Below are 15,485 nucleotides of genomic sequence, written 5' to 3' on the forward strand. Positions count from 1 at the left end.
TGCTGAATAAGCAGTGAGTACAGATCAACTAGCATTAGACAGCTATTTAAAGTTATTATAAATATATTTAGAGATTTTCCTTTGTAAGGAGGCAAGAGACACATAGATATGGCACATCAATAGACTAGGTTAGAAACAATGAAGGTCTGAAATATTAAGTGTATGTTGGATTAGAATCAAATATTGTAGAATATATAGGACTTCTCAGGCTGCCTTGGAGGCTTACAATTTACCCTAGAATCAGTCAGAGTAAATTCAGGTACCCATTCAGGGTGTCTCTAGCCTAGACTGTGTCCTAGGTTCTCAACAAAAGATATATGTGTGCTGGTTTTCAATGACATAAATTTGAACAAATGCTTTCTCTTAGGACATGCAGCCTAGATAACCTTAGTACAGTTTAACATTGTATAGGATTTGTACCCATTCTACAGCTGCAAAGGGTATACATAAATATGATTTTCCTTGTCTATTCACTTGTATAAGGGTGAAATGAACCAGGAATCTTGAAAAATGTGTGTGTATGTGTGTGTGTGTGTGTGTATGTATATATGTGTATATATACTGGTTCTGCAAATCTTATCTTGATGATTTCTCAATCAAAAGAGCTTTTAAGATTCCAAGTGCATTCCAGCCAAACCGCTTGATCTGGACTCACATCCCCAGGAAGACACAATTACCAGGATGCTATCCAGTGACAACGACTCCAGCATGACCACCATGGCGTCAGAATGCTGCCTTCCCATCTCATTATTTCTCCACAGGTTATTTGCATTTGCATAACATAAATACATTTACTATTGCATCTAGTGCCCCCTGGAGGATATGTTGAACTTCATAAGGCAGCAAGAGGTATACATTTATAGGTACAGAAAAATTACCATAAGGAAAAATTGGTATTTTTCCCCTTAGTCTGATGAAGTTTTAACAGTCCTCAGCAAAACATCTAAAAGATGTAATTGCAATTCAATTAGAAAATGTTACAATGTAACTAATATAGCTTTACTTCAAACTACTTAAATAGAAATCAGAAAATATATACATATACATTACCTACAGGATAGCAAATACGATATTTTGAGTGTCTGTTAATGCTCCAGAAGATGTCAAAGCAGTTTTTATTTTCCTTAAATTTCTGGTAAGATAATCTTAAAACTAAAGAGAGTATTTGATTATAAGAAAGAATGTAAATTTTAAAAATTCAACTTTGTAAAATAAAAAAAGAACACTGGAATAAAAATAATTTGGAGAATATTTTTCTCCAAATTATTAATCTCTCAAGTATTTCTCAAGATTTTATATCAAAATATCTCTTAGAGCGAACATTACCACAAGGATGGTTCTATAGTCATAAAATTTGTCAAAGCTTCAGATTTTATTTTAAAATATGTGAATTTTGTTTTACACCATAATATGCTTTTATTTATTTTAGTGTAAAAGTTATGCCATGTTACTACATTAATTTTAAGTAAAATTAACACCCTGGGAAAGATGTACTATGCTTATCCTATGGATCCACTACTACTTTCTGACCTCAGATGTTCTTCAACTTGAGATAAACTGGATAACAAAACATGGGATCAACTTATAAAAACACATTATTTATTGTGTTTAATGTGTTTATAAAAACACATAATTTTGCAGTTTACAATATAGCATAAAAAAGTAGTAATCACATTTGAACAAATGCGTAATTATCATATAATATAAATATAAATCATATATAAACATAAACATAATATGAAATATCAGTTTAGAAGCATTTCTGCTCAAATATACATATAAATTAAATACCAGCTTGGGGGCATTTCTCCTTTCTGAGCCTTTAACCAAAAGGAATCAGAGACATTGGCCTAACATTCTCAGTTAAGATATCACCTCTTCCTTCTTAAAGGTCTCTTCTCTGAGGTCCCTTCAACCAACCACTCTATCATCTCACCTATCCTTCTACTTACAAAGGATGAAACAAAAAGCTCCAGATTAGGAGTAAAGAAACAAGTACACGAGTGGCTCTGCACTTAGCATGTGACCTTGAAACTTCATTTATAATAAAAAAAATAATTATAGAATACATTTGAGACTTACTATTTGCTAGACACTCTCCTGGCACTTTGTTTAAATAATATCTAACTTTTAAAACAAACCTGCAGATAAATATTTCCTGTCCTATGCATAAACCTCAGAATGGCGTAATAATTTGCCCAAGGTCACCTATCTAGTCAGCAGCAGGATCTGAATTTTTAAGAATTCTATTTATTCATCCATAATACCTGTTCTGCATCCTAGGTATTAAAACAAATCAATAAATGTGAAAGTGAATTATTCAATGCAAGAAGAACTTACTTCCATATATTTAGAGAATGGGCAAGAGTAATTTGAATTGGTTAATAAGACACAAATTAATTCATTGGTTAATTTACTCCTGGGATATTTGGGTAGGGTGCATGATTTTCATAATAATTACTAGGAATTTACCTTTGTACACACTTCATGTCCATTTTAAAATGTGTTTTACTGCCAATCCATATGTGACGTTTTGCATATCAGTCATAATCTTGAACTGTAGATAGTTCTCTCAATTAGGAGTGTAAGAAGTCTGCTATGGTTTGAATATTTGTTCCCTCCAAAATTCAGGTTGAAATTTAATCCCCAATGTGGCAGTATTGAGAAGGGGTGCCTTTAAGAGGTGACTGGGTCATGAGGACTCTGCCTTCATGAATAGATTAATTCATGCATGGATTAATGGATCAATGGCTTGTCATGAGAATAGGACTGGTGGCTTTATAAGAAGAAGGAGAAGAGAGACCTGAGTTAGCACACTCAGCCCCTAACCATGTGATGCCATTTGCTGCTTTGGGACTCCACAGAGAGTCCCCAACAGTAAGCAGGTTCGTACCCAACACAGCCCCTCAGCCTTGGACTTCTTGGCCTCCATAATGTAAGAAACAAATTATTGTGTTCCTCTTTAAACTATCCACCTTCAGGTATTCTGTTATAAACAGGAAACAGACTAAGGCAACACCTAAAAAGAATAATAGGAGGAGGAAGCAGGATTGGGCAAAGAGAGCCTCAGATTATCATGCAGATTTGACACAGTTTCAGTTATACCAATGGCACCTCCACAGCAAATGCTGCTCATAAGCAAAGTCTGGTATTGGGCAGAAATGGCCAGGACCTTGTGTCTGCACCACGCTCAGTCATTGGCTATGGCTTCCCAAGAAAAGCATGGGCTCAGCTCAACAGCTTAGATTCTGGAGGCACTTACAGCTGGAGGCTATCAGCTAACTGCACTCCTTGCAATCAAATGGTAAGTTCTTTTTATTTTTTATTTTATTTTTATTTTTATTTAGTTTTTAAAAAAATGTTTATTTTTTCAAAGAAAAATGGCAAAAGCCAATTGGAAACCTACTTATTCTTCAACTCCAATTTTGTTTTCTTTAAATTTAGAAGTGACTTACTGATTTACTATTTTAAACAAACCCCCCCTTTCCCCTTTAAATGTTTACCATCTACTCGTGCTGAATCCTTCCAAGGAGATTGCTCCAGTGTTTATCTCCAGGTCCTCGCTTTGCTCCTTTTACCAAAACGCAAAACACAATTCCATCGTGCATCTTAAGGGCTCCAATTGTCAAAAATAGGAAAAAAAAAAATCTTTGGAATAGCTAATTAAGTTGAATAAAAAAATCCACACGAATGCGGTTTGGTTGGGGCAGGAATCCACTCCTATGTTCCTGGTAATCTGATCCCGCTCCATGAATCCTGGTAATTCATCCTCCCTATCCTATCCACATTATGATTTGAATCCAATGATCCAGCTCCAAGGATTGGGATCCAGTGAGCCCTCTCCAATCCAAACCTTTATAACCAGCAAAACCAAAAAAGAGGAGGCAAAATGTTAGATACTGTAATCAAAAAAGGTTTCTGGGGAATGATGAGTTATGTCTGTCATCAGTTTAACAGATGCACATCAATAACTATCAAATTCCCCAAAACAAGTTTCTGAATGGTGTTCAGATAAATTTTAGAAACTTAATCATCATAGAGACTAATTGGAAGAAGCATTTTGTATTTACAGTTCAACTGATAATACCAACACTTGTTACTGTACAATGTATTACAGGTTTCGGGGTTGCAAGAAGTTACGTAATTTAAGTTTACTGGCATTGCTACCCACCTAAGTCTAAAACTATATCTAATGCTCCCATTTGCAATTTAATTTGTAAATTAAAGTCTTTTAAACATATGAATCAATTATGAATATTAGTTTAAAGGGGAAGGTGAGACTTAAAAGTATTCCCAACTAGATTATCTACACCAATACATTGGAACTCTATATTTTGCTTTCATTTTGTCTTAAAAAAATGAAATAGCAACGCTCTATCAGTCACACAGAGGACATGCAGATTTAGCAGTATTGATATTATACTCTATCTTGTTGGATTTAAAGACACCCTGTACCCACATGTACACCAACAGCAGGTCACACATTAACAGTTGTAACTAAGCACTGTGACAAATTAGCCAGTTCTTCCCACATTAGTCCCTATTAAAACAAAAATGGGGGGAAGGGAGCAAAATAAGTTGCTACAAAATGGGCAATATAATTTTGCCACAATTGCCAAGGTTTAAAGAGCAAAGCAATTGTAGCTAAAGATAACTGAATAAAATGTTTGCAAGTGTTTTAAGGAAAACGTATATAATCATTTTTAACCCCTGCCTTTTAGTATAAGGTCAATACTGCCAATTTCATCTGTGACAATAGCACTTGGAGTCATACCATTGCCTCCATTATTGATCTGATCCTCCTCAATCCTCCTTTTGACAATCCTAAAATGATTGAAATGTGCTCCACAATCCTTAATCCAAAGCATTCTTAATCCATCTCTTCAGATATGTCTACAGAAAGACACATGAAAAGCAAGATAAACATAAGAACTTCCCCAGGTAAGATAACCACAAACACCCCCAACATCCCAGTTCACACAAACCAGGGCAGAATAGACATTTACACAATATCACAGTCTGAAGAGTATGGAGTTAACTAAATTTAAACAATCCTGTCTATGACATCACTTAAAATACAATTTATCGAAGACACGAGGGGAATGTAGATGTTAGGAGCAAGGGGATATTACAAGAATGCAATTCAACACTTTAGCCCATTCTGAACAAAACAGTTTGAATTAAAAAATGAAAGATTGTACTGAATAAAGGAAAACTGTATACAACATGGGTTCTACAAAAAGTGTCACCAATCATCTTATGTACGAGAGCGAGATCTGCTATGATGGGGAGAATACCGTGGTGATCCTCTGCTTCTCCTTGGGGAGTAACTGCGACTCCTGCTGTTGCTTCTGCTACGGCTTCTGCTACGACTACCGCTTCGAGATCGAGATCTTCCATAACTTGGACTTCTGGGCCCATCAACTTTAACCCGGATGTAGGCAGTTTCTCCCTCATGAGATCTAAACTTAGTGTTATCCAGTTTTCGAACTGCATAGGTCATATCTTCTTTCCGTACAAACTCCATGACACCAGTGCCATCTCGGTAAACATCAGCATAACATACATCACCTGCTTCACGCATGTGATCCTTTAAATCCTGCCAACTTCCACTTGGAGGCAGTCCAGAGACAACCACTCTGTTTTCAGACCGCCTGGATGGGGGGCCATAGCGACCTCGGGAGCTCCGCCACCTCCACCCCCGCTGCCGCCTCGGCCTGTTTCACGGCCGCTTGGAGGAAACTCCACCCGCAGACGGTACCCATCATAATCATAGCCGTCGCGACCATACACCGCATCTTCCACGTCTCGCGGGTCCTCGAACTCAACGAAGGCGAAGGGCGGTCCCCTGCGGCGATTCTTGAGGTCGATGTCGCGGAGAGCGCCGTATTTGTAGAACACGTCCTCAATGTCCTTGGTTCGGATGTCTGGAGGTAAGTTACCCACGTAGATGCGGCAATCGTTGTTCCCTGCGGGCCCACGAATCACACCACCTCCCGACATGGCGGTGACGAAAAGCGCGGACTCGACAACAGGCCTTCCCACCAAGCCTAGCGCACCGCAGAGCGAGCCCGCAGTGGCACCACGTCTCCCAGGTAAGTTCTTTTTAAAGAGGTGACCAGAACAGTGACCCTCCATGACTGCCACAGTGGAAAAACCCCTTAATTATTTAATAAGGTAAGCATAACTCTAACACCAAGTGTGTGCAGGTATAAAGTTTAAACAAAATACTAGGGAATACAAGAAAGCAAACCCAAGAAACCATAATAAAATTATAATATAATAAAATCCTGTAAATATAGGAATCATTATAATAAGGTGATTAAGTGCAACAAAATATACAAAATCAATAGCCTTTTGTAATAGCAATAAGCATCTAGAAGTATAAATAATAAAATGATTGCTTTCAATTGGAAACAAAAATCATAAAATGCTTAGAAATAAGCATGATATCGGCATAGCAATAGGCAAAATATTTCAGTTATTGGGTATATATCCAAAAGAATTGAAAGCAGGGACTCAAATAGGTATTTGGATATCCATGTTCAGAGCAGCATTATCCACAATAGCCAAAAGGTGAAAGTAACTCAAGTGTTCACTGATAGATGAATGGATAAAATGGAATATTATTCAGCCTATAAAGGAAGGAAATTCTGATATATGCTAATACAATGTTATGCCAATATAACATTATGCTAATGTAAGGTTCATGAATGAACCTTATGAATATCATGCTACGTGAAATAAGTCAGTCACAAAATGATATCATGCATATGAATTATATGCAAATTCATAAAGACAGAATTTGTAAAGATAGAAAGTCAAATTCATAAAGATAGAAAGTAGAACAGTGGCTGCCAGGGGCTGGAAGGACAGGAAATAGGGAGTTAGTGTTTAATGAGAACAGAGTTTCCGTTTGGGAAGATGATAAAGTTCTGGAGATAAATGGTGGTGATGGTTCCACAAAAATATAAATGTACTTAATGCTACTAAATTGTACACTTAAAAATAGTTAAAAACAGGTTAAAGAGAATAGATAACCTCAAACTCAATCTCAGTATTTAAGTGACAAATGTGATATCTCAATTCAGTAGGAAAAGGATGGTTTATTTGATACATAGTACTGACTCAAATGGCCAATCATCTGCAAAAAATAAACCTGGACCCTGATCTTGATATCTGAAATTGTTCATGAGAAGTTGAAATAGTTGCAAAAAATATAGTTTAGGCGTATTATAAATCTTGACTTCAGAAATAAAGCTATAACTTCACTCATTTAAACATATTCATAGAATCTTATTACACATTATTTTATACACATTATCACTTATTTTTAAAAATAAATGAATAAGCTCTTTTCTAAATCTTTCCTTTTAATCTTTGGTCTCAAGTTTTCATTACATTTTCATTTCAGAATTTTATCTAAATGTAATATTTATTTGTCCTAGTCAAGGCACCAGACATTTAAGAGAGCGTACTAAAGATCAGTTAAGTTTGTAGCTGACTTGGATGCTATCAGTAGACATAGAGTGAGATCTACAAAACCCAAAATTAATTCAGCAAAACTACTAAGCAAAACCAAAGAATCAGGAGCTACAATAAATGTGTGTTCAGGGAGTGGCATAAGCAAGATAGCAGAATAGGAGGTCCCAGTCCTCACTACTCACTACAGAAAGTTCAACTAGCAACTATCCACAGACGAGAACACCTTTGTGAAAACCTCAAAACTTGGGAATAAGCCTGAGACACCTTCATAGATCACAGAATCCAATGAAAAATGGCATCAGAAGGGTAGGAGAAATAGTTTCACTTTGGCTGTGTCACCCACCTCCCCAACTTGGCACAGCACCAAACAGAGAGGATTATCCTAGGCCCACAGTTTCTACAGTAGAAAAAGAGAACTGGAGGCAAATATCCGGTTGCCAAAGTATTCTGAGATGCTTCATGGGAAGCCCACTCAAGTCTTACTTCATGGGGGAAAATGAGGGTAATGGCATGACTAGATCACCTAGGGTCAGGTAGAAACAAAGCGAGGAAAAGAGCTCACAGAGACCAGCACAGAAATCTTCGTTGTAGCTCTGTGTACCTGCCAGCAATGGCACCACATCAGAGGTACCAGCCATTACCTAGCACACTGGCAAAGCTAAGCTGGTTGTTCCCAGAAATGGTGGGAAGTTCTACTTGGCTTGTATCCCTACATTGCCAGCCTCATGCCCAGTCTTTTACCCCACCCAAAGGCCCCACCCAGAGAGAAAGACACCCTCCACAGCCCATTTTGGTAAAGGGCAGAAGATAGATCTGCCCCCATGGGAGTGTAAAGAGCACTTGACTCAGCCTCAGAGACCACCCCAAGGCCCTTCCAAGAGGAAAGAGATCTGGCATGGTGCATTTTGGCAAAGTTCAGGGGCTAGACTTTCCCTACCTGGGAGTTCAAACAGTGGTTCAGTCCAACCTCAAAGCCCACTCCAATTCCCTACCCAGGCTGGGAGGCAAACCTCAACTGTGTATTTCTACTAAGCATAGTGGCTGCTGCCATCTATCCTAAGCAGTGATTCCACCTAGCCTTAGGGACTAGCCTGCAACCCTATTTTACTGCAGAATGCAAACAGCAGTACCACCTGGCCAGAAAATACACCCTATGACCCATCCCAATCAGAGACAATTGTGGTGTCCAGTCAGCAACTCTGCCCGACTGCAGAATCCAGCCAGCAACCCCACCTAAACTCAGAGCAAAGACGGTGGCCCAGCCATCTAGAGAACCCAAAAGCAAGCTCTGCCTGCCCAGGGTTCTTATCAGCTGGCCCATCCAGAATCACAGGCTACACGAAACAGTGAAGGTCTATTTCTGCTTAATAACATCTGTAAAACTGAAAGAGGTGAGTGTCTTCTCAAACGTACAGACATCAACACAAGGACACAAAGATCACAAAAATAAGGGAATCATGACACTTCCAAAAGGAAATAGTAAAGCCCCCAAAATAGACCCTGCAGAAATGAAGATCTATGGAATGACTGGTAAAGAGTTCAGAATAATCTTCTTAAAGAAGTGAGGTGAACAAAAACCATACATATAGAAAATTAAACAAATAGAAAACATGTGAAATCAATGAGAAATTTGACAATGAAATAGAAGCAATTAAAAAAAAACAAATAGAAATTTTTGAGCTTAATACAATGACTGAACTAAAAAATGCAACAAAAAAACTTCAACAGTAGGCTCATAAAGCATAAGAATCAATGAACTCAAAGATAGAACATTGTAAATCATCTAGGCAGAAGATCAAAAAGAAAAAAATTAAGAAGGAAGAAAGCCTACATTATAAGGCATCATCAAGAGATCAAAAGTTGATAGAATAGGATTTCCAGAAACAGGAGACAATAGAAGCCAGAAAACTATTTAAAGAAATAATGGCTGAAGACTTCCTATATGTGGGGAAAGGCACAAATATTGAGGTATGGGAAGTCCAGAGATTTCCAATCAAATTCAACTGAAAGAGGAGTTCACCATGACACATAATAATCAAACTATCAAAAATCAAAGAAAAAGAAAAAATTGTGAAAACAGGAAGAGATAAGAAACATACCATATACAAGGTAGTTCAAATAAAGCTACCAGCAGATTTCTCAGCAGATCCCTGAAAGACCATTAGAGAGCAGAATGATATAAAGTGCTGAAGGGAAAAAATTACCAAGAATATTTACCCAAAAAAGCTGTCCTTTATAAATGAGGAAGAGATAAAAACTTTCCCAGACAAACAAAAGCTAATGGAGTACATCACCGCTAAGCCTGCCTCTTACAGGAATTTCTAAAAAAAAAATCTTTAAGCTGAATCAAAATGCTGCTAAGTAATAACATAAAACATAAGAAAGCATAAAACTCATGATATAAGTAATACAGAGTCATATTCTGAATACCCTAGGACCGTAATAGTGTGTAAAGCAATTTCATCTCTAGTATGATGGTTAAAGGACAAATCTATAAAAACAGCTATAGCTAAAATAAATTGTCAAGGAAGACAGTTTACAAAGTAATGTAAATTTTGACATAAAAATATAAAATGGTGAAGGGGAGTAAAAATGTAGAATTGTGGTGTGAGATAAAAATTAATTTATCAGCTTGAAATAGCCTGGTATAGGTATACAATGTCTATGTTAGCCTCATGATAACCACAAAGCAATACTCTATAGCAGATACAGAAAAAATAAATAGAAAAGATTAAAAGCATTCCACTACAGAAAACCATCAAACCACAAAGGAAGCAACACAGAAAAAAGCAAAATAAAACAACAGAAGACAAATTACAAAATAGCAGTAGTATGTCATTACTTATCAATGATGATTTTGAATATAAATGGATTATATTCTCCAGCAAAAAGACAGTAGCTGAATGCATAAATAAATAAGACCCAATTATATGATGCTTATTAAGAAGCTCTCCTCACCTTTCAGGACACAGACTGAAAGTGAAGACATGGGAAAAGAAAACATTATAAGCAAATGGAAATGAAAAGAAAGGAATGGTAGCCATACTTACATCAGACAAAATAGACTTCAAGTCAAACTGTAAAAAGAGACAAAGCAGGTCATTATATAATGATAAAAGGGTCAATTTATCAAGAGAATATAGCAATCGTAAATACATATGTACTCAACATCAGAGTACCTAAATACATAAAGCACATATTAATATATGTGAAAGGGGAGATAGTCAATAATACAATAGTAGTAGAGGACCTCAATACTCCAACTTTTAACAATGAACAGATCATCTATACAGAAATTAATAAGAAAATATTGAACTTGAACTACACTTTAGACCACATAAACCTAACAGACATATACAGAACATTTTATTCAATTGCAATGAAATACACATTATTCTTAAGCACCCATGGGACATTCTCCAGGATAGATCATATGTTAGGCCACAAAACAAGTGTGAACAAATTTAAGAAAACTGAAATCCTATCATCTTCCCTGATCACAATGGTATGAAACTAGAAATTGATAACAGGATACAAACTGGAAAATTCACAAATATGTAGGAATTAAGCTGCATAATTCTGAACAACTGATATGATTAGGCTTTGTGTCCCCATCCAAATCTCCTCTTGAATTGTAATCCCCATATTCCTCATATGTTGAGGGAGGTACCTGGTGGGAAGTGATTGGATCATGGGGACAGTGTCCCCCATGCTGTTCTTTTAATAGTAAGTTCTCAGAAGATCTGATAGTTTCATAAGTGTCTGAGCATTCCTCCTTCACACATTGGCTCTCTGTCACCTGCTGCCATGTAAGATATACCTCTTCCCCTTCTTCCATGATTGTAAGTTTCCTGAGGCCTCCCCAGCTATGTGGAACTGTGAGTCAATTAAACCTCTTTCCTTTATAAATTACCCAGTCTCAGGTATTTTTTTACAGCAATGTGACAATGAACTAATACAGTTAATTGGTACTAGGAGTGGGGTACTGATATAGAGACAGTTGAAAATGTGGAAGTGACTTTGGAACTGGGTAACAGGCAGAGGTTGGAACAGTTTGGAGGGCTCCAAAGAAAACATAAAGATGTGAGAAAGTTTGGAATTTCCTAGAGACTTGTTGAATGGTTTTAACCAAAATGCTATAATGAGGTAGACAATGGAGTCCAGGCTAAGGTGGTCTCAGATGGAGATGAGGGACTTCTTGGGAACTGGAGCAAAGGTCACTCTTGCTATGCTTTTGCAAAGGGACTGGCAGCATTTTACCCTTGCCCTAGAGATCTGTGGAACTTTCAAATTAAGAGAGATGATTTAGGGTATCTGGTGGAATAAATTTCTAAGCAGCAAAGCATTAGAAAGGTGATCTAGTTGATTTTAAAAGTGTTAAGTCTTATGCATTCGCAAAGAGATGGTTTGAAATTGGAACTTATATATAAAAGGGAAGCAGAGTGTAAAAGTTTGAAAAATTTGCCGCCTGACCGTGAAGTAGAAAAGAAAAACCCATTTTTTGGAAAACAATTCAAGCCAGCTGCAGAAATTTGCATGAGTAATGAGGAGCCGAATGTTAATAGACAAGATGATGGAGAAAATGTCTCCAGGGAATCTCAGAGGCTTTCACAGCAGCCCCTCCTATCACAGGCCCACAGGCCTAGGAGGAAACAATGTTTTCGTGGGCCGAGCCCAGGGATTTGCTGCTGCTCTGTGCAGTCTCAGGACTTGGCACCCTGCATCCCAACCATGACTAAAAGGGGCCATCATACAGCTCACACTGTTGCTTCAGAGGGTATAAGCCCCAAGCCTTGGTGGCTTACATGTGGTGTTGGGTCTGTGGGTGCGCAGAAGCCAAGAATTGAGGTTTGGGAACCTCCATGTAAATTTCAAAGGATGTATGGAAATGCCTGGATGTCCAGGCAGAAGTTTGTTGCAGGGGTGGAACCTTCATGAAGAACCTCTCCTAAGGCAGTGCAGAAGGGATATGTGGGGTTGGAGCCCCCATATAGAGTCCTCACTGGGGCACTGTCTAGTGGAGCTGTAAGAAGAGGGCCGCCATCCTCCAGACCCCAGAATGATGGATCAGCTGACAGCTTGCATGTGCACATGGAAAAGCTACAGACACTGAATGCCAGCCTGTGAAAGCAGCTGGGAGGGGGGCTGTACCCTTCAAAGCCAGAAGGATGGAGCTGCCTGAGTCCATGGAAGCCATCTTTTGCATCAGCATGTCCTGGATGTAAGACATGGAGTCAAAGGAGATCATTTTGGAGCTATAAGATGTAATGACTGCCTGCTGGATTTCAGACTTGCATGGGTGGGGCCTGTAGCCCCTTTGTTTTGGCCAATTTCTCCCATTCAGAATGGGAGCAATTATTCAATGCCTGTACCCCAGCTACTAGGGAGGCTGAGACCAGAGAATCACTTGAGCTCAAAAAGTGGAAGTTGCAGTGAGCTGAGGTCATGCCACTATACTCCAGTCTGGGTGACAGAGTGAGACTCTGTCTCAAAAAAAAAAAAAAAAAAAAAAAAAGACATTTGAGGACTGTTGGAAAGACATGATTGGTTTTAAATGTGAGGACATGAGATTTGAAGTGGCCAGAAGTGCAATGATGTGGTTAGGCTTTGTAACCACACCCAAATGTTATCTTGAATTAAAATCCCGATGATCCCCACATGTTGAGGGAGAGACATGGTGGGAGGTGACTGAATCATGGTGGCAATGCCCCCCATGCTATTCTTGTAATAGTGAGTGAATTTTCACGAGATCTGGTGGTTTTATAAGTGTCTGAGAGTTTCTCCTTTACACACTCACTTGCTCTCGCCTGTCGCCATATATGACATGCCTCTTCCCCTTCTGCCATTATTGTAAGTTTCCTGAGGTCTCCCCAGCCATGTGGAACTGTGAGTCAATTAAACCCTTTTCCTTTATAAATTATCCAGTCTCAGGTATTTTTTTACAGCAATGTGACAATGAACTAATACAACAACCAATGGATCAAAGAAGTAATTAAAAGGGAAATAAAAAGAATTTTTGAAACAAATGATAATGGAAGCAGGACATACCAAAACTTATGGGAGGTAGGAAAAGCAGTTCTAAGAGAGACATTTATAGCAATAAGTGCCTAAATAAAAAAAGACGATCTCTAATAAACAACCTAACATTATGCCTTAAGGAACTAGAAAAAGAACAACTAAACCCAAAGTTAGCAGAAGGAAGGAAATAAAATCAGAACAGAAATTTAAAAAATAGAGATTAGAAAAACAATAGAAAAAAAATCAATAAAACCAAGAGTTGGTTTTTTACAAGATAAACAAAATAGATAAATATTTAGCGAAACTAAAAAATACAGAGAAGGCCAGGTGTGGTGGCTCACGCCTGTAATCCCAGCACTTTGGGAGGCTGAGGTGGGTGGACCACATGGTCAGGAGATTGAGACCATGTTGGCTAACATAGTGAAATCCCGTCTCTACTGAAAAAAATACAAAAAATTAGCCAGGCATGGTGGCAGGCACCTGTAATCCCAGCTACTTGGGAGGCTGAGGCAGGAGAATGGTGTGAACTTGGGAGGTGGAGCTTGCACTGAGCCAAGATCACACCACTGCACTCCAGCCTGGGTGACAGAGTGAGACTCCATCTCAAAAAATAAATAAATAAATAAAAATAAATAAAGAGCAAAGACTCAAATAAATATAATCATCAATTAAAGAGAAAAAAATTATAACTAAAATCACAGAAATATACAGGATCATAACAGGTTACCATGAACAATTATATCCAATAAATTGGATAATCAAGAAGAAATACATTCCCAGACACATACAACCCACCAAGGTTGAATCATAAAGAAAGAAAATCTGAACAGACCAATAGTGAGTAAAGAGATTGAATCAGTAATAAAAAGTCTCCGATCAAAGAAACATCCAATACTCAATGGCTTCATGGATGAATTCTACGAAACAGATTAAAAATAACTAATACATATCCTTCTCAAAATCTTCCAAAAAATTGAAGAAGATGGAATATTTTCAAACTCTTTTTGATCCCAGCATTACAATGATGCCAAAGTCAGACAAGGATACTAGAAGCAAAGAAAATTATGGGCCAGTATATAACCCTGATAAATATAAATACAAAAATCCTCAACAAAATAACAGCAAACCAAATTTAATAATACATTAAGAGGATAACTCAATATATTCACGTAGGATTTGCCTGTAGAAGGCAAGATGGTTCAAGATATATAACTCTACAAGTGTAACATATCACATTGACAGAATAAAGGATAAAAATGATATATTTATCTCACTAGATGCAGAAAAAGCATTTAAGAAAATTAAACATTTTATGATAAACACTCTCAACACATTAGGTTTAGAAATTTAGAAATCAACGCAATAAAGGCTATATATGACAAGCCCAGAGATAACATTATATTCAGTGGTAAAAAGTTGAAAGCTTTTCCTTTAAGATCAGAAACAAGACAAAGATGCCCATTCTCATCATTTCTGTTTAATATTGTACCGAAAGTCCTTGCCAGAGTAATTAGGCAAGATAAATATATAAGGCATCCAAACAGGAAAGGCAGAGGTGAAACTGTCACTGCTGATAACCTGCTTTTATATTCAGAAAACCCTAATAGCTCCATCGAAAAAACTGTTTGAACTAATAAACAAATAAAGTTGTAGGATATAAAATCAACACATAAAATCAGTAGCATTTCTATACACTAACAACAACTATTTGAAAATAAATCAAGAAAACAATTTCATATACAAAAGCATCAAAAAGAATAAAATACTTAGAAATAAATTTAACCAAGGAGGTAAAATATCTGTATGCAAAACCCTGTCACTACAAAAAATACAGAAATTAGTTGGGTGTGGTGGTATGTGACTGTGGTCCCAACTACTTGGGAGGCTGATGTGAGAGGATGGCTTGAGCCTGGGAAGCAGAGGCTGCAGTGAGCTGAGATCATGCCACTGCACTCCAGCCTGGGTAATAAAGCCAGATCCTG

At 37.6% G+C, this 15,485-nt stretch overlaps 1 protein-coding gene and 1 pseudogene across 1 annotated transcript in view; one reads left to right on the forward strand and one right to left on the reverse strand.

Annotated features, from left to right (window-relative positions):
- Positions 1-3,353: 3,353 nt before the first annotated feature.
- The window catches only part of LOC105535221 (serine/arginine-rich splicing factor 1-like), an 18,036-nt gene continuing 5,904 nt past the window's right edge, over positions 3,354-15,485 (reverse strand). Inside the window, 3 exon segments of the mRNA XM_011974227.1 lie at positions 3,354-4,893; positions 5,266-5,679; positions 5,682-6,095. Coding sequence (XP_011829617.1) covers positions 4,871-4,893; positions 5,266-5,679; positions 5,682-6,003 — 759 coding nt within the window. The 5' untranslated portion in view covers positions 6,004-6,095 and the 3' untranslated portion in view covers positions 3,354-4,870.
- LOC105535243 overlaps positions 6,002-15,485 on the forward strand; it is a 104,107-nt pseudogene continuing 94,623 nt past the window's right edge.

The sequence above is a fragment of the Mandrillus leucophaeus genome, unplaced genomic scaffold (assembly GCF_000951045.1).
Source record: "Mandrillus leucophaeus isolate KB7577 unplaced genomic scaffold, Mleu.le_1.0 Scaffold143, whole genome shotgun sequence".
In the NCBI taxonomy this organism is placed as follows: Eukaryota; Metazoa; Chordata; class Mammalia; order Primates; family Cercopithecidae; genus Mandrillus; species Mandrillus leucophaeus.